Source organism: Hypomesus transpacificus, chromosome 16 (genome assembly GCF_021917145.1).
Source record: "Hypomesus transpacificus isolate Combined female chromosome 16, fHypTra1, whole genome shotgun sequence".
In the NCBI taxonomy this organism is placed as follows: domain Eukaryota; kingdom Metazoa; phylum Chordata; class Actinopteri; order Osmeriformes; family Osmeridae; genus Hypomesus; species Hypomesus transpacificus.
In genome coordinates, this window is record NC_061075.1 from 5215494 (window position 1) to 5239367 (window position 23874).

Sequence of the window (23874 nt, forward strand, 5' to 3'; positions counted from 1 at the left end):
TGTGCCTCAAAGATATGGGAGGAGAGGTGTATTTCTTCCTTGTAACATGTTAATGTTAGTTGTAACTTCCTCGAATCACCCATGGTGGCAGTAACATGCAGGCCATTTCTCCCGTCTTTTAACGGCGCGCTAATTAACACTAAAGGGCGGAGTAAGACGCTGATTGCCCGACGAGGATCTGGTTCGATCAATACCACACAAAATGCGGAAATACACCGTGCGCTATTTGCGGTTGAGCAAAAACGCAGATTAAGCTGCGGGCGCAATGTTAGTAAATGAGGCCCTTAGTACATTCAACAGTTGCATCTGACGTTTGACAAAACAGTCAAATATGAGAGGGAAAATAGCCTATCACATAGATTTCATGTTTATGTGAACATAATTGCCATTTATCGGGTTCTGTAAAGGAGAATTCAATGGAGGGTCTATGCCGTGCTTTGTGTCTGTCAAGGCTTCTCTGAAGATGTACTGCTCTGGCTTAAACTCATGGTATTTTGTTACCAGGAAATAATCTGTCTGCTACACAGCAGTGATGATGTGCATAGCAGTCAGTAATGTTAATAATAATAATGCTGTCGATAATTAAAATACATCTCTTTTGCTTAGGAGAAATCAATATGAACCTCATAGACCTAATCAGATTAAATGAGAGAGCAGAATGTGAAAAGGGCCAAGAAAGGGTGTTGGTGCTAACTATGGTAATGTTGCCGTAGTAATGGGGAGGTTGTTACATTATAGCTCACTATCTGCTTTCACATGGTAACGACCAGTTTGGCACAGTGATGTCACGGCATGTGTTCCTGGGGGAAAACGTTTCTACTGAGGTAATACTGTAAGGTAATTTACCGAAGCAAAGGAGACTAACAGACTCCATCTCTCTCCCATACACTCACTGTTTCTTCTTTCCCCCTCTTCTCTCTATCTCTTGTTCCATCCCCCCTGACTGTCCTTTTCAGGTTCATGTGACATTTAGACACAGTCACGTGGTCTGAATTCTCACTTTCCTTTTGCTGGAACTGGCTCTAACTTAGTTGATTTGCACCTGGTTCATTCAAGCAAAGTAATTCATGATACTGCAATACATAGTATTGTATTCTACTCTATTGAGTAGACTCAATAGAACCCCAAAAAAGCTGATAGTTATGAAGCAACTGGTTAGGTGCTTGTATTCCAGGCTCCGACCAATGGGACATGGACAAGTACTGTAAAATATGTACATGTTAACACCCATACTGTGTTTCAAACAACATTGTTGATACATACACAGTAATACAGTACCACATGTTGTAGTGTTATACCCTTTCTTGTATGCCTGTTTTCTATCAAATATATTTACAGAACTCCAGTATTAAAAACAAGTTACTACATCCATAAATATTATCATACACACTTGCTGTAACAAAATGTGTGTATTTTCTTGTCATTTGTTGTCTCTGCAGGCCAACAAAGGATATCAAACCAATATATTTTCACCAATGCTCTCAAGGCAAGGAAAATAACCCTCTCAGTTGAAATTAGTCCCCTGCTGTTGTTTATTTGCTTCAAGGTTGCCAAGTAAATTTAAACTGTGTCCCTTTCACATAGTACAGTGTGTGTGTGTGTGTGTTAGAGGCAGATAGGGAGGAGGCTCATGTTGTTTCCCCAATGTTTGGATGCCTGAAATTAAGGCCAGCCTCATAAGTCTCTAGAGTATGTTATTAAAAGGGGAGTGATGAGAGAAGGGCGATGCGCTTTGGGGGTTTGTTTGGATGTAGAGTTGCCAGGTTGGAGCCATACGTAATTACACAGTGCCATACAGGCTAACTATTAGGATCCTCAAATGGTGAATTAGCCTGTTCAGCTACAAAGATTAAGATCATACATTTGATAATCTTTTATCTCTTCATGGCTGTGACCAATGTTATTGGAGTGCCTCACCCTAGCATTGCGTTTAATTTGTACGTTGTAAATACCAGAATCACACCAGGCCGAAGTTTCTGCTGTGCATACATTGGGGCCTTTGTACTATAAGTTAGAATGCACCCATTATAACTTAAAAGGGAATCACTGAAAAGTAACTTTTTGAAAAGGTTTAGACTGATCTGTAAATTTGTGGACATCGACGTCTTCAGTTTAGCAAACGGGAGAACACACAGTAACATTCAATGCTCTGTGATTATAGGGCAGGGATGCCAGCATCACTGTGTTTTGTCATTACAATGGACTGATAGCACTATTCCAGTATGACGGTGGCTAAATCCTGACTGAACTTGTGGACCCAAAGGCAGGAAGCGCTTTTTATATCACCTTCTCCCCATTGACGTGGGTGCCTTCATTTTCTCCCATGCTTGGAAAGAGAATGTGTGTCTGTGTGCTTGGTGTGTTGTGTCTGGAGGACAGAGGAGCATATGTGAGTTTTTGGTTGGGGCTGGTGTGTATGTGTGTGCGTGTTCAATAGTTACAGTACATTTTCTCTCGGCAGGCAACACGACCAGGCAAGGCGTCTCTCATAAGTCTGAAATTGGGTTGTGCGACAAGAGACAGACAACTTGTTTCCAGGGCAACAGCCACCAGGGAAAGGGCAATTGAAACAGACAAGAGAGGGAAAGATAGATTGAGAGACAGAGAGAAAGGGAGAGATACATAGAGAGAGAAATACTTCATGGTTCACCCGAGAGGTGGCACCCTCTTAATGTCCTTTTAAAACGTCTAAATACTCACACCAAACCAACTCAGTACGACCCACCCACATTTCAAACACTCCTATGTTTGTGTTTAGTATCCACACTATCCTTGTAGACCTGAGACCCACAAAAAAAAACAAATGGAAGAGGGCTAGCTAGACTCGCAATAAGAACCCAGTACTGGGATTACAACCCTAATTACCCCAAATGCTGCTGCCAGAGTTCTGACAGGAACTCGAAAACATATACATATAACTCCTGTCCTTCAGAAACTCCATTGGCTGCCGGTGTGCCAGAGAATTCATTTTAAAATCTTGCTTTTAGTTTTTAAATCAATAAATGGGTCAGCTCCGTCCTACCTCTCTGACTTGCTGACAGCCCATCAACCTACAAGAGCTTTGAGATCTGAAAACGTAGGCCTTTTAACAGTTCCTAGATCGAGACTAAAGACGAGAGGAGATAGAGCATTCTCTATTGCTGCTCCAAGACTTTGGAATAGTCTTCCTCTGGACATTAGAACAGCACCTTCCTTGTCCGTTTTTAAAGTGAGGTTAAAGACCTTTTTATTTGATGTGTCCTATAGGGATGAGTGTTGATGCAGTTGTTTTGTCTGTATGTATCTGTTGTCATGTTGATTTTAGCACTCTGTATAGCACATTGGTCAACGAAAGTTGTGTTTAGTTGTGCTTTATAAATAAAGATTGATTGATTGAACGTGCTAACAGCCCGTTTCCTCTTGCAGAGCGCCCACATGGCGATGATCGACACGCTGATGATGGCGTACACGGTGGAGGCGGTGAGCCCGGAGAAGGTGATGGCGTGTTTACGAAAGCACTGCCCCCACGACCCCGACATCGACACGCCCTGTAGAACGGAGGAAGCCCTGGCTGTCTGGATCAATAAGGTCAGTCACAAAGACTCAGGCAAGAGTTGGACCTCGTCTTGTTCACATCAGGGTGCGTCATATCTTTTGTAAACGGTTTTAAGTGCTCTTTGGTGTAAGCGTGTTCATTCCAGGATATGTCTGTGAGTGGATTCCATCTAGTGTGTGTGTGTGTGTATGTGTGTGTGCACACGTGTTGGCATAGCCCCACCTCTTTACATAAAAAGGCCCAGTTTGTTTACATTCCTTTGCTGGGAACACTGGACTGCGGCCAGCTAGAGACTGGAAACACACACATATTACTGTTTTCTCTCATGGGATTGGGTACATGTGCATAGAGAGACACATACAGTACAGATAGCCTGACCAGTTCACAAATGCATATTAGTCTTGAACCTCTCAGTTCATTTTTTATTTCCAAGGGGCATTAGCAACAGGCGTAGATATGACCAGAGCAACAAAACGTCATCTTGGTTTTTCTTGTATTAAATCCGCCCCATATCAGATAAACAGTTGTGATTGGCCTGACCAGATTCTGGTTGTGAAATATGTTTAAATGGTAGGGTGGCCAGACCCATCTGCCAGATAAAATATAACATGAGCTGTCAGATTCATCTGTTTCTCAAGCTACAGTACAGACACATTAACACATAAATCATTTTCTGACAGAATTTTTATGAAGCAGTTTGATGGTTGATTACACAGGTAAACGAGTATCTGAAAGAAATCATCGTTCAGGAGCAAAGGAAGAACGAAACACAGAGCATTGAGTCTGCTGGGAGTCCACGGGTGAGTATTTCCTAGAAGTTTCTTTTTTCTCCTCCCCTCCTCTCCTCCCCTCTCCTTTCCTTCACACTTCTCTCTTTTCTTCCTCTAACCTCTCCTACCCTCTCTTCTCCCCTCTCCTTCCCTCCTCTCTCTTCTTCTCCTCTCTCCTCCCCTTCCCTCTCTTCTCCTTCCCACTCCTTTCCTTCCCGCTCCTCCCCTCTCTTCTCCTCGCCTCCCTTCACCTCTCTTCTCTGCTGTCAGCATTAGCAATCCAGTCAGTGCAGATTGACTAGTACGCATCGCTAATGTGATTGACAGTCCCATTTGGTTACGAAGGGAGTTCTTAGAAACCCTTAATGGATTTAAGTGGATGAACTACATCAATCACATGCACAACTGAAATAACTCATCTTCTCCAAGCGCCTCATGAAGAAGGAAAACCAAATCTCAATGTTGACGTATGTACAGTCTGTGTGTCCCTGTGGCTTAGCAACATGGCTGATGCAGCTTCTCTACAAAAGATAAAGGCCATTGAAGTTGTTTAAAAAGCGCGTTACAGAGCAGTTCTTTCAGCAACATCTCACACACACCCACACACACACACACAGGTCAAAGACTTTTGAGAATCAAGACTTGTAATACCTTACTGTAGGTGCATGCCCTTCCTGTTTGTGTGAGTTAGTGTCCGGCAATGTACCTTTTGCATTTGACAATGCCGTCCTTGGTATTAGTCATAGACTGATTGGTCTTGTTACGTTCTGACAGGAAGGTGCAGGGGCTGACCCGTACACCCCCCCCTCCCTCCCTCATCCCCCACCGTAACAATGACACAGCACAACTGTCAGGGCAAAACATATGAGATGATGTCCTTCTCTCCAGTCTGTTGCTCTCCCCCACTCAGAGATGGATTTAGGCATAGGCAACATGGGGGCAGGCTAAAAATGCCATCTCCCCTTCAAAAAATCTCCTCTCCTTTCCCCTCACCCTTCCATGGGGCAGGCCACAAACCACATCAGTTTTCCCTAATCTGACCGCCCCCCCTCGGGAGATTATAGTTACTCATCCAAGCGCATCCAAGCCACAGGAAGTCACTGTTTCTTCCAGTAATCTTATTATGTCACAACACCTCTGGTGACCTCTCTCTGTTGTTGGTGTTACAGCCCAGAGGGGCTCCCCTTGCCCAAACCCAGCATGTGTGTGCCTGCTCAGACCTGGAGCCAAGAACTCCCCACTGACAGGGGCCTGAATGACGTATGGTGTGTGTGTGTGTGTCAGACAGATAGAGAGATCAAGTGTATGTGTGCTCACGTGCATGGTGCTAGATGATGCAGAATGTGACTGTGTTCTCATGCAGTTTTTAGCAAACAGGTTTACAGTGTGTGTGTGAGTGAGTGTATGTCATCTACCATCATTTTGTTCTTTTGCTCTTTTTTTTAAGTATCGGTTCAGGCACCGGAAACGTTTTAAAAGTATCGATTTGGCACCAGTACTGTAAAAACCCAAACGATACCCAACCAGGGCATGACATTACCATCCGCCAAAATAGAATTTGTCTGTGGCGGGTAAAGCAGTCAGTCTTACTAGCCACTTCGGCGGGTGGAATTATATATCTCAATATTTTTTTTTTATTGTAGCAGGGCTGCCAACTCTCTCGTATTTCAACCAATTCACTCGCTCTCACGCCACACATTGTATTTCTTTTCGCTGAGAAGGAAACGAACAAGTAGTTCTGCTAACAATGTAACCATTTATGGACGAGGCGTAGATACACTGACTCAACTCACGACGCGCGAACAAGGAACACCCGTGAAATCTCGTCTCGGGCTGGGTTGCGCAGCAAAACTTTGGTTGGCCCTGTCGCGGGGTGGATCGGAAGGAGGGTTTCGACGCACCGGTTGCTAATCAGGCTGAGCGGGGCTGCAGATACTTGTTTTTACTGAATAATAAAATAATAAAATCGTCGGCCTCTACTAGTCTTCTGTGTTGCCTTCTGCCGAGATCTAAACCCTGCACGGGTGGAGCCAGGTTCACTGTAACTGTGACAGCCCCACCAAATCTCACTCAAAGGTTTTTTGAAAAGTTTGCAACCCTGTTATAGGCTAGTCTTCTCAAAACACATCTAAAATAATAAACTCATTGCAGGGTTGTCAAGCCTCACGCATTGACCGTGGAAGTAGTGGAACACACTCATTCAACATTCATTCTCGCTTTCACACATACACAAACATACAATATAAGATAAACATTTGTTTGTAGGACATTTGGGAATTGGAATTGGTCAGACAAAAATAACGTTTTTTTTATGATAAATACTTAAGTTTACAAAGTTTTGCTTGTGAGTTTTTTCAGTTTAGTTCATATATTTTGTACATATACATTTTTTTTTATAATCTTTATTTGGGTGTTGACAATGGTAATTTACATGTGAAAGGATTGTAAAACGAGTTAGTCAAGTCAATTGTAGCAAACCGTAGATTGTAAAACTAGTTATTCAAGTCAATTGTAGCAAACCGTAGTCAACTTTATCAAATAAAACTTAATTTCCCAACAACAAAATTGTGGCTAATGAAATTACTGAGTGGCTAGTAACTTTGGAAAACCACTAGCCACAGTGGCTGGTGAGCAAACATTTTAATGTCAAGCGCTGTACCTAACCCTAGTGTGAGTGTGTGCGTGGGAGTGAGTGAGTGTAAGCATGAGTGCAAATGTGTGAGAGCTCCCTGTGGTCCCTGTTTGATGCTGATGTGACCTGTCAGACTCCAGAGGCAGCTCTGAGGGCCACATGCCTGAGCAGAGCACAACTGTCCCAGAGTGCCCCCCCCCCCCCCCCCCCCCCCCAGAGAACCAGTCATTGGGGGTACAGTAAGACCTTGGTTGCACAGTATCAGTGTGTGACAGGGTGCTGTAGTTACCCCATGACAAGTTGAGAAACGAAAATGAACTCAGCTGGTATATTTTGAAAACCATGTCTAGCTGAGTTTGTCCCTTTGAAGGTAAATATCATTCATAATTTCAAACCTGACCATCCAATCAGACATTACTTTCAACACCCATTAGGCTACTAACTTATTATTTTCCTTAAAAGTAGCACAAGAAATGCTTTTTAACACGGCAGATTTGATTGGTGTGGGCCTCTGACTAGCCAGAAAGGCCAAGCAGCAGCCGTCGCTAAATTGTGACGTGCCCTGGTACAGAAACACACAAGGACACTTCTAACCATGGGCGCAGGTGTCATTAAACATAAATGTCCCACCCACTTTTTACAGCTAATCTGTTAGCTGCCCCCCCACACACACACACAACCACACACTTTTTATTAAGAAAATCATATTTAACGGCGCATCCTCTGTGGCCACAAAAGCTGTCCCACCCAGCTTTGAAAACATACCTACACCCTTGCATCCAGCAGACGTCCTCCTGCCCGCTACAGTCTCTCCTGTCCCTCCCTTTCCTCAAGCACTGCCATCTGAATGCCATCTCGGTCCCAGTTCCTCCCAATGCCCCAAACGCTCATGCTCGTTGGAACGGGGGGGGGGGGGTGCAAGGGCTTCACTGAGGGACACACACACCCACGAAAAGACAGATGTGCCGCAGTCATCGGAACGGGGAAAAGCTGACGGGGTCAGACTGGCTTTTATTTTAAGCTTCTGTGCTGTAGCGCAGTTTACAGAAGGTACTTGTGGTCAACTTAGAGTCCTTGCTCAGCAATGTTGGGGCTCGGTAATCCTTTCTGGTGGCAAATCTGTGCGGGGCTTGATTAAACATGTATGATTTGAGGATGTCAGGATAAGAGAGGGAGGATGGACATGTGATTGGAGTGGAGGATGGCGGGATAGTTTGGGAGAAATAATCTCAGCTTTAGCCTTGACTTAAACCTGTCCAGGGGTCTCATTTATAAAACTGTGCGTAGGATTCTTACTAAAAGTGTATGTATGCCCAAAAGCCTAAAATGGCGTACGCACACAAAAATTCAGATTTATAAAACCGTGCGTACGCACACCTGTACGCAATGTTGCCTGTATAAATCACAGATTACCCAGTGTGCTACGTGAATCAGCATTGTACCCCGCCCTGAACACGCCCATTTTTTACCATAAATAGTCAATGCAAAGCCCCTCATGAATGCTAATCTAGTATCTAATCATGACCCTGGCATGTGATTGTTCTTTACGGTGAATCATATCGCATGACAACTTCTCAGACACTGTTAGCCTATTCGTGGAGCCCGAAAACGTTTGCATTTGGTGGCCGGTAGATCACCAATTTAAAAAGACTGTGCGAGTGGCGTCAACTGTGCCAGTGATACCGCGAGTGGAGATACAATTTGAAAACAAAAGCGTTTTGTTATGAACAGCAATCTATTAAAGTCTGGACTGATAACGAGGACGTGGAGTGTAGCGATTGCGCGGTAGCTTAACAACTATTTCCAGTTTTTGACATATGATGATATATGCACAGTATTAAATAAATACATTTAGTTATACACTGTATTCTGCAGTTATTTATAGGTAGGATATGTGATGTTATCTGGATTCCATGCAGTTGGGCATTTCCCCCTCCTGCACTCCGGTAGTGTGGCCAACACAGCATTTTACCAGTGCTTCACAACTTTACAACTGGCTCTGAGACCAATCATCACTCCTAATGCCTAAACCTCACTGCCAATCAGAGGCAAAGTGGGGAGAGGTTTACAGACCCATCTCAGATCATCTAGTTGAAACCATTTTAAAACCATATAAAAAATGATGTCTATTGGATGTGTGTTAGCTTTACAGTAAGTGATGCTTTTGGCTTTGAAATAAAGTAGTTCATCACAGGTAATCCCGTTTGTTGAATGAATGAATTTTTTGGGTGAATGCCAGGGTTCCCCAATAAGATTTCCAAAATGGCCCAATTTGGTCAGGCATGCCCAGTAGCGGACTGGCCATCGGGAACACCGGGAGAATTCAATTTCACTCAATTTCATCATTATCATGAAGATTTAATCCAGCAGTATTATTTTAGTTTGTACTGAATGATAATTGTTCCATAAGCACCTTACAATCAACTCAACTTTTTTATCAAAATTCAGCGCTGTCTCACCATCATATTGTCCTCTACCGGAGTGCAGGAGGGGGAAATGCATGGAATGCAGATAACAACACATATCCCACCTTTAAATAACTGCAGAATACAGTGTATAACTAAATGTATTTCTTTAATACTATGCATATATCAACATATGTCAAAAACAGGAAATACAGTCGTTAAGCTACCGCGCAATCGCTACACTCCACGTCCTCGTTATCAGTCCAGACTTTAATAGATTACTGTTCATAACAAAACGCTTTTGTTTTCAAATTGTATCTCCACTCGCGGTATCACTGGCACAGTTGACGCCACTCGCACAGTTTTTTTTAATTGGTGATCTACCGGCCTCCAAATGCAAAGGTTTTCGGGCTCCACCAATAGGCTAACAGTGTCTGAGAAATTGTCATGCGCTATGATTCACCCTAAAGAACAATCGCATGCCAGGGTCATGATGAGATACTAGATTAGCATTCATAAGGTGCAGAATCAGCAGAATCATTGACTATTTATGGTAAAAAATGGGCGTGTTCAGGGCGGGGTACAATGCTGATTCACGTAGCACACTGTGGGTAATCTGTGATTTATAAAGGGAACATTGCGTACAGGTGTGCGTACGCACGGTTTTATAAATCTGAATTTTTGTGTGCGTACGCCATTTTAGGCGTACGCACATTTATTTTCACATCATCTTCACTAGACAAGGTTTTACCAATTGAAAAAAGGGTATGTTTATTTAACATAAAGCTCCAAAAACAATTTTGCCCTCAAATGAAGGCGGGAAACTAATTTCAGTTGTTTAGTCGGATTCTGTTTGATAGAAATAACATAGGAAATATAGGCTATTTAGTTTAAACGTCAGGTGAGTCGGGTGGCTGAGCGGTTAGAGAATCGGGCTAGTCAGAAGGTTTCTGGTTCGATTCTGGCTGTGCAAAATGACTTTGTGCCCTTGGGAAAGGCACTTCACTCTACCCGCCTCAGAGGAATGTCCCTGTACTTACTGTAAGTCGCTCTGGATAAGAGCGTCTGCTAAATGACTAAATGTACATTTACATTTAGTCATTTAGCAGATGCTCTTGAATGTAAATGTAAACAAGATTAAATATGTTTAGTCCAAACATGTAGTTTGCGTACAGCAATAAACTAGGTACTAGTACTAGGTAACTAGTAACTAGTGCGTTACTGTTTGTTTTTGGTTAAGGTAAATAATCGACGACAGCAACCTATCATTATAAAATTCATGTTATTGAATGTCCCACGGAGTCTCGCGGCTCTTTGGATCTAGGCTACTATCAGAGAATTTCTAATAGGGGAGAACTGACACTCTCAGGAAACTTCCAGGTTCTGAACTGGTTGAAGTTCCACTATAGTTCCCTATGAGTGCGCTAACGGTCGAGTGCAGAATAAATGGAGGTCTATGGAGCTATACCCCTTAAAATCCACTTTTCTCAGGATATAATTTTTTGTTTAGTAATTTGAATGTTGAATTTGAAAAGAGAGGCAAATAAAATACACACTGCTGGGTGTTAGATTTTTTTTAAGTCGCTTTTTTATCTTAAAAAGCCTTTTAAAATGTAAATGACGTCATACACATCGTACGACAAGAGATACTGTTTTACGGCAAGCTCTGGTCACTTCCTTTTTTCTCTCGAGGCATCGACAACACAGCTGACAGGCTCTCCCTGTCAATACACATGCTAGAAAGAGTTTTGGCTTGCTAATGTTGTTGCTAATGTTGCTAATGCTCTGACATTCTGGTTCCGCTTCGGATGCCATCAAGCGGGATCTTTGGTCATACTCAGTCCTTCACTAACCAATCAGCATTCATTAGCAGAATGCTAGCATGTTATGGGCGACAACGACTCACCCTGTAAGAAATTGAAAGGACATAAGTACTCGTTAATTTAACTTTTGACCTATAATCTATGTTGAACATGCAAAAACTACAATCAAATCTGAAATTTCTGAGAACGGCAATCAGTCGAAAGAGACAAATGTTGCCGTTTAGCTCCATAGACTCCCATTCATTTTGCACTCGCTCACAATTACCCCCAGTGGAACTCTGGTGGAACTGCAACCAAATTCGGTACAATGGGGCTCAATGGGGAGTCGACAGGCTCTCCGTAGACGGGCTCTGCTACTATCTTATGGGACCTGACTCTTGAATCCATAGTTGAGCTCAGCCCCCCCACTCAGGAGCAGTTCTATCCCTGTACAGAAGGTGGCGTCCGCCGCCAGAAACAGCGCCGCCAGCCCGCTCTCAACCTCGGTCCCCATCCGACCAATAAGCTGTAGAAGGAGCGGTGGAACGTGTTTGAGCAGAGGCATCGTGCAAGTTAATTATACCATTAAAGAAATAAATACTCCAACCCACAACCTTTCAGTTCCAAACAAAATATCAGCCATGTTTTTCTTGGCTTGCTTCCCAGGAGAAACTTGCCTGGGCGTTTTCTCCTGCTCTTATTGTAGCTGCGGCGTCTGCTGTTTGACCTGCGAGCTCCTCCCATAGTGGCGTCATCACGTTACTGGGAGAAATACTGGCAGCGACGGCAGATGGGGAAGAAGGGAAATATTAACATTCCCAAGAAGACGCAGAAAAAGATTCGGAATCAAAAAAATAAAGCTGCTAATAAATTGAGTTAATCATTGGGTTTTGTTACATTTTGACATGTTCTTACCAGTTGACTCTGACTTGATAGCGACTCTCATCCACTGCCATAGCTTTGGTCATAGCAATGATTGCCCCCTTGTGGATTAAAGTAAACACCCCCCATGCAGCTTCAGATTACGGTTTCAAAAGCCAGATAGGAGATGAAGATGTAATGGGATGTTCTTAAAATCACCTTGGTGGCTACGTAAGGTACAGCATGCTTCTGACCTATGGAGGCCACCAGGCTGGATATGTTAATGATGTTCCCCTGGCGCTCTCGCAGATGGGGCAAGGCATACTGGGAAGCAGGGGATATATCACCACAACATTGCTCCCTCCTTCTCTCTCTCTCTCTCTCTCTCTCTCTCTCTCTCTCTCTCTCTCTCACACACACACACACTCTTTTACACACATACACTCATACATACTAACTCACACCCTCTCTCTCTCTTTCGCACACACACACATACTCTCACAGACTGTCATTCTCTCTCTTTGTCACATACACACACTCTCTCACACACACACACTCACTCGCACACTCTCTGTCAGACACACACAGATACGTTAAAAGGTGAATAATTACTTTAGACGTCAGGAAGTAGCTGATAAGGTTTAGATTGAGGAGATATCTAAACTCATCTGCTGTCGTCTCATCCGTGGATTTGTGAGGCGGGTCTGAGGCAGGGAGAACATACGGGTGTGTTGTTATCTACAGAACGATAAACTCAAGAAAGAATCATAACACTGTATCTTGACTCTCCAAATCAATGCAGCTGTACTCACGCCACCCGGCATTGTTGACCAGACAGTCTATCTGACCGTACTGCTCAACTGTCACAGTAATCATTCGCTGTGAATAGGAAGGTAGATAAAATGGTCAGGAGCATATTGGTAGTTGATTTGTGATAGATACATAACTAACTCTAGTCCTAAATGGATCAGGCCGTCTATTATTTTCGAAATAAAAGTTTTGAAAAAAAAAACAGAAACGTTTTTGTGTCACGTCACCTGTGAATTCTTTCTTTTTGAAAGGTTTGAAAGCTCACGAAAGGTTGAAAAAATAATAATAAAAAATAAATGTTTGTGAAATATCGCAAGAAATGTTTGTAAACATTTCATGTGAATGGGTTTCATATGTGTCAATGAGAGCATGTCAGATATGTGGATGTGAGTTTTCAGTAGTCTGAATGCGTGTGAACATTTCATATGAATTTGTTTAAGGACAGTCTGAATTATTTCTATAACGGCCCCTACTACAGAACATTTGTGCTTCGGTTCACAAGCAGACTGAGAATGTTCTGCTAAATGATGATCAGACAACACAAGTGTTGAAATATTATAATACATCTTTCTTTGGGAGGGGGGAAGTGATGAATCAAACGATTTCAGAGTCCATGACAAAAATTCTAAAATTAAGCCTATATGAAATAGGGTGACCAGATTTCAGTTTGTAAAAAAAGAGGAAACATTTAATTAATTTCTAATGTGTGTTGCCCATATATTAAAAAATTATGATTACAAATACAGAATTCTAAATAATACATTCTTTATATAGTCACATATTAAAATAAGAAAATGTTCCTCATATATTCAAGCAATAATGATAACAAAGGCGGCAAGGTGCTCACATTGTTGCCAGATTGGAAATGGTATTATACCAAAGGCTCAAAATGATCGTATTTGGAGGATAATTATCGTACATCTGGCAACACTGAGAAGGCGGTTGACCAATGACAGTTCTCTCTACAGTCAGAACTCGCGCAAGAAGGTGGGACGTAAGGGAGATACCCTTTCCAAAAACTTGTAAGGGCCTAATAACTTGTTTGTGAAAGACCCAGAAAACCACAAATGTTTTAGGTCTCAAAAAGAGGATATGTCCGGGTAAAAGAGGACGTCTGGTTACCCTATATAAAAGGAAAGTGCACTATCAGTGCTATAAGTGACCGTGATCAACTGAGAACACATCCTGTTTTCATTACGTTACGTTATATCACGAGATCAACCACATTATTTACCTTGATGTCTTCCTCGTTTGATATGTCACACGACACGAATTTACATGAACCTGGCCCATCCTGGTTGAGCGCCGCCTCTAACGCCTTAGCGGTGTCCACTGGAGATAGATGGATCGAAAATAAAATTGAACGACCCCTATGCTGTGTAGCATATTTAAGTTATGTAATTAATGTATACAGTCTGATTGTTTACTGCAGTCGCACATAATTGTATTACAGAATGTTATACAAGAATATACGTAATTGTTTGGGACGCCGACAATCACATTATAATAATAGAACCTTTGTTCAGACTTACATTCTAAGGCACAAAACACGACTTTTGCCCCATTCTCCACTGCAATAGAAAATAAATATTAGTTCACACTCTGACCCAAATCTTCAATAAAATTCAATTTAAATCAAAACGAATTAGTAGTAAACTCCGTGTCTTACCAAAGGCTTTGACAATACCTCTGCCAATCCCCCTTGAGCCCCCAGTTACAATCACAACTTTGTTACCGTAACGCAAAGCGGCGCTAGTCATCTCGCGAATGTCAACTTTAATGATGACGCAGCAGACAAGCCAGCACCAACCGATATCTCTCGTCGATAGTTAAACGTGCGTAGGACTTGACCAGAGATTGTTTAATAGGGGAGGACTGCACTCTCGGAAAATTTCCGGTGTCATTGCCCAACTGTTTTCCAGACTTACTGGTTTCCAGACTAACTGGTTTCCAAACTAACTGGTTTCACTGGTTTCCCAGCTGTGCGTTCCCCTATCAGCAGCAGCTGCCGTCTGCCTCTATCACCAGATTCGTCACAAATTCCCAATATTACATTTGCAGGCTCGCATGAAGTGGGATTCGATTGCACGACAGCTAAAAAACGAATCACACCAACGTCCACTGCTTTATACTGCGAGCTATTTTAGCTCATGGAAATTATGCCAAATCAGTTACATATTTAGATTGCCGTCAGCAGCATTTTGAGAGTTAGGGGGACACATTTTGCCGGGGGCTCTGGGGTTTCTCCCCCAGAGTTTTTTTTAAGATGTAGATGCAATTTCCATTCTGGTGCATTTACCACAACTATTTACCATAGTTGATATAAATATACTGAGGGGCTGGACATTAAACTATTTTGAAAACTAATCTTCCCAATAAGCAATGGGACATCTTCAACTACTTGTCACCTTTCAGCACTCATCTCAGCAACAGAGCTGTCTCCACTGTCGCTGCATGCTGCCCCTGCCTCTGACTCACTCTCAATCTCAACCACCTAGGCTATATCAGGAGACATGCATTGAATGTTATCAGCATATCAAATTCACAATTGGTATAGGTTTAGTAGCCTAATAATGTATGTTACATACAAAATTAGCATATCCCTAAAGAATGACTGGACAGTTCAAAAATTCTCAAATGTGTGTTCAAACCTGTAGTCTTTTTCACAGATCACATCCTTAGGATGTAAGCTTTCAGAAAATACATGGTTTAGGTGGTTGAATCAGTTTCCCTAAATGGCACAGCCCAAAAAAGTATTCTCCCTACTGATTAAGTGGAACAGATTTGATTGTGAAGCAATGGAAAGATCGCTGGACTAGTAGAACAGTCATACACTGATATTTTGATCGCAAATGTGGGGGGGTCCAAACAACTTTTTTTTTTAAGTGAGGGGGACGTGACCCCCCAAGTTACATTGCGGCGACTCCCATGCATATTTATTAACAACCTTGGCCTTCAGGCAACATCTTGTTTTGGCTTCTTCTGAAATGACATTGTTTACAAGACATTGTTTACAAGACACAGATTATACATAAATCTAGCCTCTTAATTTTGCTCTCAAAGTGCACCATATCGATGCGTTTAACTTTAAGATGTAATACATTTTCTTACGGGGGAGCATGCCCCTGGACCCCTCTAGAGGGTCGGGGGTTCACCGTATCCTTCTCACCTTTTTTGCCCCTGACCTGTTTGCATGCGTCATTTGTATCTACTTTTGATATATGACTGTTCAGCCTATGGTCTGCATCTCTCTGTCACCAACTGTCTCTGGAGGAGGGGATCCCTCACCAAATTGCTCCTACCAAGGTTGACTGTCAATTTGTTTTATTGGGAGATTTGACTTGTCTTCCTTGAGGGTTTAGGTTGGTTGAAGGGGCAGCGCTATGGGCGTAAGTGAAGCCCTCTGTGACACTGCTTGTAAAAAGGGCTACACAAATAAATTGGATTTGATTTGATTACAGTAAAGTGACATTTCTTGGAAGATTTTCCCTCCTCCTATTCTCTAGCCCCCCTTCCACTCATCCCTCATCTTCCCAACAATCAAATGTTGCAGTTCCTCTTTTACCACCCACCCTGTCCGTGGTGTTACCTCTGCAGGGTCAAGAATGGGGAACAGCCTGTCAGTTTGGGCCATTTGTGCCTGGAGAGGTGAATTGATGCCAGTTAGCTTCTATCTAACATGGTGTCACAACACTTTCTTAGTGGTGAAGAATGATGCTTGAAACTTTATTCCTTAAATTGCAGTTGTTTAAAACAATTTTTTAAAATATCTATCTGGATAGTTATTTGGTGAAGGGGCTTTTTCAATGCAAAGATGAAAATATATATCAAATCTTGAACAAAAATGACATTACCCTAGTAGATAAAGTAGTCAATAGATACTATTGTGAGCTACTGAGTATATAAGTGTCATGCATGGATGGATGACTTGCATTAGCATTCAAAGAGCTACTGGGCCATTCAATCAGCCGGAATGCTATAAGTGACCTTTTAATCAGCCAGCAACTGACCAGTTCATGGTTCATCTCAGGTTTTTCCATCGAGGAAGGAGTGTTCATGTTTGAAGTATTTAAGTACAGCAGTTAGCGCCCAGTTAGAGTGGTGCTTAAAAAGAGGTCAGTCCTCTTTGAAGAAAGCTTTTTAAGTGCAGAAGACTATCCCCAATCCCCTCCTGCAAAGACATCCAGTATTACAAAGGAAATTCACTGTAGTCAGCTTAAATTGTCAGTGTGGCACAGTGTGGTGAGTTTAGGATGGGAAATGTGTACAAACAGCCGCATGGACTAACGCACACAAACACACTTTTTTTGCAGGGGGGGTTCTGTGTAAATTTGCTGACCTCTTCTTCCCCCTATTGAGGTCAATTCCTGTCAAGGATCTTCATCTTAGCTTTTGGTGCACTGTTCTTAAGAGAGGATCTACTTGATGGAACAAGCCTCATCTGACGTGATAATCCCTCACTTTCTTGTCTTTCATTTTGTCTCTCCTCCCCCCCTTCTTCCCCTCTCTGTCTCTTTCTGGTCGGCTCAAGTCCCCCACCAAATGGTACATGAAATTAGTCCCTGTAAGTCAGCTGTCCTGCTCTGGATTATTCTCTCTCCTTTTACTTTTTGCCTGTCTCCATAGTAACTGTCTCTCAACGTCTGCATTGCCATCAACACACTTCACGTGAACATGTGGTTGTGGTTATTCATGAGGCTTGTTGGTGAAATGTAGATCACTACAGATTCTTTGTGTTACTGTTTAGGTCATTGCATGTGGCTAATGCATGGAGATCTTGTTACATGGAATTTGGTTTCGAGTTACTTTATCAGTGTAGACAACGCATTCCAGTTATCCATGTATGAGTTGCACGAGTCCTCGTTATACTTTTCACATGAACGATCTCCTTCTATGGTTCAATCTACACTGTTTTTGGGTGGTGATCTTTTTATTTTTCCCCTCCTATGATTTGTATTTCTTTTTGTCATAAAACGTGTATGGAGTATGCCAAATGAGAGACACTAGGCAGATATATTTGCACTCTCCCTAGTCCCCACCTGTCTGTGTAAATATGGATGTGTGTGAAAGTGTGAAAAGCCTCTGTTTATATATCTCCCTCTTCTGACCTGTAATCTCTGTGTGTGTGTCTCTGCCACCCAGGCTCGCTACAGGAAGGAGCAGGCGTGTTCCCAGCAGGTTCCCTGGATCCCTGTGGTGGACAACCTGCTGAAGGATATCACTGATGGCTGTGCCCTGGCTGCCGTGATCCACTTCTACTGCCCTCAACTAGTCAGACTGGAAGGTGTGTGTGTTTGTGATCTTCTTTAACTACCCTTGCGGGGACCAAATATGCTCACAAATATAGTAAATAAACTTGACCCTGTTGTCATTTCATTTGTCATTTAGTCATTTAGCAGACGCTCTTATCCAGAGCGACTTACAGTAAGTACAGGGACATTCCCCCCGAGGCAAGTAGGGTGAAGTGCCTTGCCCAAGGACACAACGTAATTTGGCTTGACAGGGAATCAATCCGGCAACCTTCTGATTACTAGTCCGACTCCCTCACCGCTCAGCCATCTGACTCCCATCTGTTGGACCCTTTTGCTGGGCTGCATAACTTCAAATGCTTTTTCAGGGGGGTTAGGGTTAGAATTAGTGTTAGAGTTAGAACTACATTAAGAGTTAAGGTTAGGGGTTAGTGGTTAAAGATAAAACAATGTTGAATGGAAGTAAATGGTCCGGCCTCACTGGGATAGAAAACAAACCGGCGTGTGTGTTTTAGTATGGATCAATGTATATGTGCAAATCTGTCCACAGTGAAACAGACACCCATTGCCTCAGAGAAAGCAGCAAAGTCTATAATCTACTCACACCTAATCACATCAACTCACTGATGAAGTGGCAAGCAAGCTGATAGGCACACACACTGAGCTGAGCACAATGCCATTTTTTCTAAGCCAATCAGAGATCGGACACACCAATAAAATCCACCTCTGGCCACATACAGTGCACACGTGTCACTCTGAAACACACTTTCTCAAGTCTTGGTCCTTTCTCCATTCCCGGTCTTCAGATAATTCAACATCACAATTTTTAAGGAAAATCCAACGAGGGGTTCTAAAGATTTTTTTTTTAGTCATATTGTATCCAGGCTTTTCACCATGCCCACCCCTGACTCCCCAGATGTGTGTCTGAAGGACAACATGTCGCTAGCAGACCGCCTGTCCAACCTGCTACTCATCCAGAAGTTCTGTAAAGAACACCTCAACAACTGCTGCCACTTCAGCCTGGAGGACATGACCTACACCTCCTCCTCTGTCAAAGTAAGTCAAAAACCATGCATGTCCAGCTTTAAACTGCCTCAGCTTAGACCGTGGGTAGAGAAAGTTGAAAGTTGTTGGTGGCGTGTTAAGAGTAGGCATATGTGTACTGACTAGCTGCAGTGAGGAGTAATATGTGTACACTGCAAAAACAGGAGTATGATTATCTTGTTTTTGGATTTTAAATCTAGTTGGAATGTTTCTAGTATCATTAGCTTATCTAGTGCCTTAATTAGAAAATTACATGTTATTTTAAGAAATATTATCAAGCCAAATATACTTGTTTTAAGCATAAGCAAGCTCATTACATTGCACTGAAATTTAATAGGGCATTGTTGAGTTGTACAGTCTGTAGTGCTGTTAGAAAGATGACAGTGGAAAAACCATGGAGTTTGAATGGGATTCTGTACACACTCGCTAACTTCAGCTCTGGACTGGTTTGGCTTTTACTTGGAGCTTTGTCTTCCTCAGTCATCTCTTCAGTGTGTCCAATTCTTTGTCTTGTCTTTTCACTCCCCCTCTTTCAACCGTGCTCTACTTTATTTATTGACTTCCCATGTTTTCTCTCTTTCTCCCTCCCTGTGCCTTTTTCACCTTCCACCTTCCTTTTTCCACGTAAAGTAGTTACATAGATGGTATTCATGTGTCAGCAAACACAGCTTGGATCTTATTGTTGTCTTGCAGGTAGTTAATGGTGGGTGTTGTCTAGGTTGTGTTGTTACTGCTGTTGTGGGCAACCGTAGACACGGATATAGCAAGCTCTGACTCATCCATTTCATTTTCTGTTTTCCACAGTCAAGCCATATGGATAAAGAACTTGACTGTTAAGTATTGACATGTGAAATCTTCCTCAGAATTACTCACTGCAAGAAGTGGGTCTAAGGAGATTAACGGTACAGAACATGGAGAAAGAGCTTACTTATGTTTCAGTTTTTTGTGTACAGCTCCCTCAGGTTTGCGTTAGCCTGCTAGCTTATGGGCGACTTGCCCGTATCAGCACAGACAACTCGTCCTGTCCTGGTGATGAGAATGGAACCCAAGCCGGTTGTCAGCTCTGCTGGCCATCTCAGAGCACAGGACTCGCTACAGCACTGTGGCAGTTCTTCGCCAGGCTAGATGTGGCTCTGCAAGCGTCCCCAGTACACAGAGAGTCTAATGTCACATCACATCGGAGGGCTCTGAGGAGTGAGGACAGGCCCAGGCTGAGGGGGGGAGGGGGGTCTGTCCGAAGACTGGCAGAGTTATGCACAGCATATCGTCATACAAACACAACGGAGAGGCTAATGCTAGCATTGGCCTGTCTCACTTTTGTTTCCCTGTGAAATCTCCCAGATCGCATATGCAGCCATTCCTACTTAATCGTTTAAACACTTCTAATTATTAAAGTGAGAGTCAGATTTGGCTCTCTTTAACTGATATGCTGGCTTGTCATCCCCTTCTGACCCAGTGCTGGGGTAACCTTGACCCATTTTGCTGAGGGTCTGTGGCACGCTCGTGGTTAACGGGCTTCAGGGCCCCACTGCAGTAATGCCAGGCTCATTAGATAGATAGGAGTGAATGGCAGAGAAAGAAAGAGAGATAGAATCCCAAGGGATTTAGCCTCAGTGGATATGCTCAGGCCTGCCTAGCGCTGGTGCACACACACACCACACCATTTTCTCACACATGCACACACACCCATCCACACGTGTCCAGCCCCAAAAAATCACGCAAGCACACGTCGGCTCATGCTATTGTCGCCCATTCTGGCTTTCAGAATATTACATACAAGTCCTTGTATGCAGTCTGAGCTAGACACACAAGCGTTCACAAACACACACACACACACAAAGACACTCCTGTTGGCTCTTTATTAATTCCACATGGAAAGCTACCTGCCGCCGTGCTAGTACATGTCGTATATTTCCTCCATATCAAACAATAGGCTGGTCTTCATCCCTGTATCCTGCTCAAACAAACCCCCCACTTCCATAAGACCCAACCCAGCCTCTTTTTATTGAAAGCCTCCGTACTAAATAATGTCATACTCCTCAATTTGGTTGACGAATCAGTTCAGTCCGGATCTAAATTGCGATCTGCAGTAGCAGGGGAATGAAATACAGCATTTTTGGGGGATGTAGTGAACACGTCGTGGCAGGAATACCTGATTTATAAGTGTAGGCTGCCGTTTTGAGGTACAGTGTTGTTGAGATGGGGCTTTTGTGCTTTATTGTCAATGTTTTCCTGCTGCTCATCAGGTAGTGTTGACTCTCTCGTGCCCTGTTGTCTGGTGCAAACATTCATTATTTTATTAGATTGATTAAGCAGCAGCCTATTTTATTGATTTGATGGATTGCAATATTTCCGCTTGTTTCTAACATTCACAGACACTGCACACACTGCAAAAGACTGTTCCTAGTTTTTGCAAAACTCACACACACTGACCATGTAAGAATTGCTAAGTTTTTGTTTCAGTATTAGAGCAAGACTTCAGGTCAACCTCATGGTGCTTAATGGCGTCACAGCTACTCAGAGTGTGTATCTGTCTGTCTGTTTGTCTGTTGTTGGTCCGGATCTTTCTGTGTAACTGCAAGGGGGGCAGGGCTGCCAGTAGCTCCCTCTGAGTGGATTAGCCTTCAGCTCTGTTTGACCTGCAACCAATCAGTTCTCCCCAAACTGAAAGGGAGGGAGAGAGACGAGGCACACAAATCTGGCAACTTGTGGGGTAAAGCTTGGTATCAGACAGGTCAGTAGTGTGACTGGGAGATCAAGGGAGTGTGTGTTTGACTGCTACAGGGGGTGTTAAAGGATAATGGTCCCATTGATGTGTTAGTAAGCAAGTAGGATGGACAGACAGATGGAGGAGAGGACGGCTTTTCCCATCATGCCATCTGGGCTGGAGACAGGCTTCTTGCTCTGCCTCTCTCTCGCTTTTTCTCTACCACCCTCCCTCTCCCTCTCTCTGTCAAACTGAGAGGACAGAACCTCGTGGTGACCAGACTTAGAGGTAGGCTAATGCAATTAACTAACTAGTTTTCTGCTGCTAAGTTTATGTCCCCTCAGAAGAACATTTTATCAGTGGCTATACTCCATACATGCTCTCTTCTGGATGTTTGAAGATCTTGGTTTTGTTTTTAGGCTTTAAAGGTTATACATTTGGACAGTGTGGTAACTGTGAAATATAAATTCATTAAACTGCAGCTTTACAACCTTTTAGGAAAAGCTAGCATCTTTTGTGTTAGTTTGTTTGCTGTCACGGAAGGAGCAGGCTCGATACTACGGAGAAGGTGAATCTGTCTATTGGGAGGAAAGGTGGGAGGGAGAGGGAACATTCTTTCTTTGTCTGAACCAGTGGTCCTGAGCAGAATGCCACAGTTCCTCAAGGTCAAACTGGAACACGTGCCAGGCTCTATCCATAGGGGAACCATTGGTGGGTGTGTGGTTAGACGACGGTAACAAAGACAAAAGGAACAAAATTGCTGGTTGACTTTGTAATAAGGATTTGGTTTGCAGCTTCCTATTGTGTCGAATCTTAATTACTGTCATGAAGTTATCTGTGACTTACAAGTATGGTAGTGTCTGTCAAGATTTTGATGGATGTATTTATTTTCATACACAGGCCTTCCATACTTCAGTTGCAGCATATTATGTCCTCTGTGATTTTTTTTATCTCTTCCTTCTCTCCCACATGATCCTGACCTGGGTTTTAGCTTGGTCACATCATAATGGTGTCAAAAACCCATCCAGAAATTGAGCTTCAGTTCATTCCGCCCAACTATGTGCCACAGTATAATGAAAAGTGTTTATTTGGCAGAAATGTAGCTGTGTGAAGCTGTTTTTATATAATATAGTGTTATAAAACAGCATCTCTGTCAAGCTAGTCTATCGTCACGTGGAAATACTGCATGTTTAGCGGCAGCTTTGAAGATGGAAATGGAAAAAAGGGAGGGTTGGTACGTGAACGTTGGTGTAATAATTTGTTTTTTTGCTAAGGGAGATGTATTGAGATTGAGCTTCTCTTTATCAAATATTTAAAAGGTGTTTGTCAGGTTTTTCTTTTAGGTATTTGGAGACATCTTGTGGAAGGAAAGGTGCACTGCAATGTTCAGATAGATTAGACCAGGGGTGTCAAACTCATTTCGCATCGTGGGCCACATACGGCCTAGGGAGATGTCAAGTGGGCCGGACCATTAAAATTATACCATACTCTGCTATAAATAACCAAAATATCATGTCTTTCTTCTGTGTCATCTAGTTTAATTGATATAAAGACCATATCGTATAAAGTCCGTCCAACCGCTTTAACAAGTAATGATCTCTTCGGTGGTGTAGTTGGTTAAAGCGTTGTACGATTACATATTGTTAATGCGAATCTGGGATCCCAAGTTCGCGCCCCAGTCCAGTGAATCTCGTACGATATTCTTTAACTTTTACTGTGAGAAAATGACATAATTCTAAAGGCCTACGGATGTATCACAACATTTTAATGTGTGAGCACTAATATCAGATCAAAATGAACACATGTAGCCTTAATTAAATATTGAATAACGTAGGGTAGTCTACCGTCGGAGACAACCACTACGCCTCATTCAGCCAGTTTAAACGGCTGCTAGATGACGCTGTTCATTTTCAAAGCGCCGATAGTTCGGCTCTTTGGGCCGGCACAATCCGGAAGAAACCATCAAAGCTTCACAAGGCATCGTTCGCCCATCCCTAGTAGAGACCAAGGTATTAATTGATACCGTCTGCTGTTTTCAGTCTGTCTCAGTGATGCGGCT

General features: G+C 42.9%; 2 protein-coding genes across 4 annotated transcripts in view; one reads left to right on the top strand and one right to left on the bottom strand.

Annotated features, from left to right (window-relative positions):
• The window catches only part of camsap2a (calmodulin regulated spectrin-associated protein family, member 2a), a 43282-nt gene that overhangs the window by 10716 nt on the left and 8692 nt on the right, over positions 1-23874 (top strand). For 2 of the 3 annotated variants that reach the window (XM_047037130.1, XM_047037129.1), the window contains exons 3-6: positions 3406-3567; positions 4252-4335; positions 17958-18099; positions 18981-19120. In XM_047037130.1, coding sequence (XP_046893086.1) covers positions 3406-3567; positions 4252-4335; positions 17958-18099; positions 18981-19120 — 528 coding nt within the window. Of the gene's footprint in view, positions 1-3405; positions 3568-4251; positions 4336-17957; positions 18100-18980; positions 19121-22977; positions 23050-23874 lie in introns of those variants that run through there. The other variant, XM_047037131.1, reaches the window with a different exon arrangement.
• On the bottom strand, positions 11033-14745 carry LOC124478731 (17-beta-hydroxysteroid dehydrogenase 14-like). Its single transcript, XM_047037134.1, has 9 exons — positions 14485-14745; positions 14348-14386; positions 14050-14147; positions 12818-12884; positions 12618-12709; positions 12225-12329; positions 12060-12127; positions 11822-11918; positions 11033-11670 (listed from the first exon to the last, which is right to left on the bottom strand). The coding sequence occupies exons 1-9, from the start codon at positions 14573-14575 to the stop codon at positions 11527-11529; spliced, it is 801 nt and encodes a 266-aa protein (XP_046893090.1). The 5' UTR covers positions 14576-14745; the 3' UTR covers positions 11033-11526.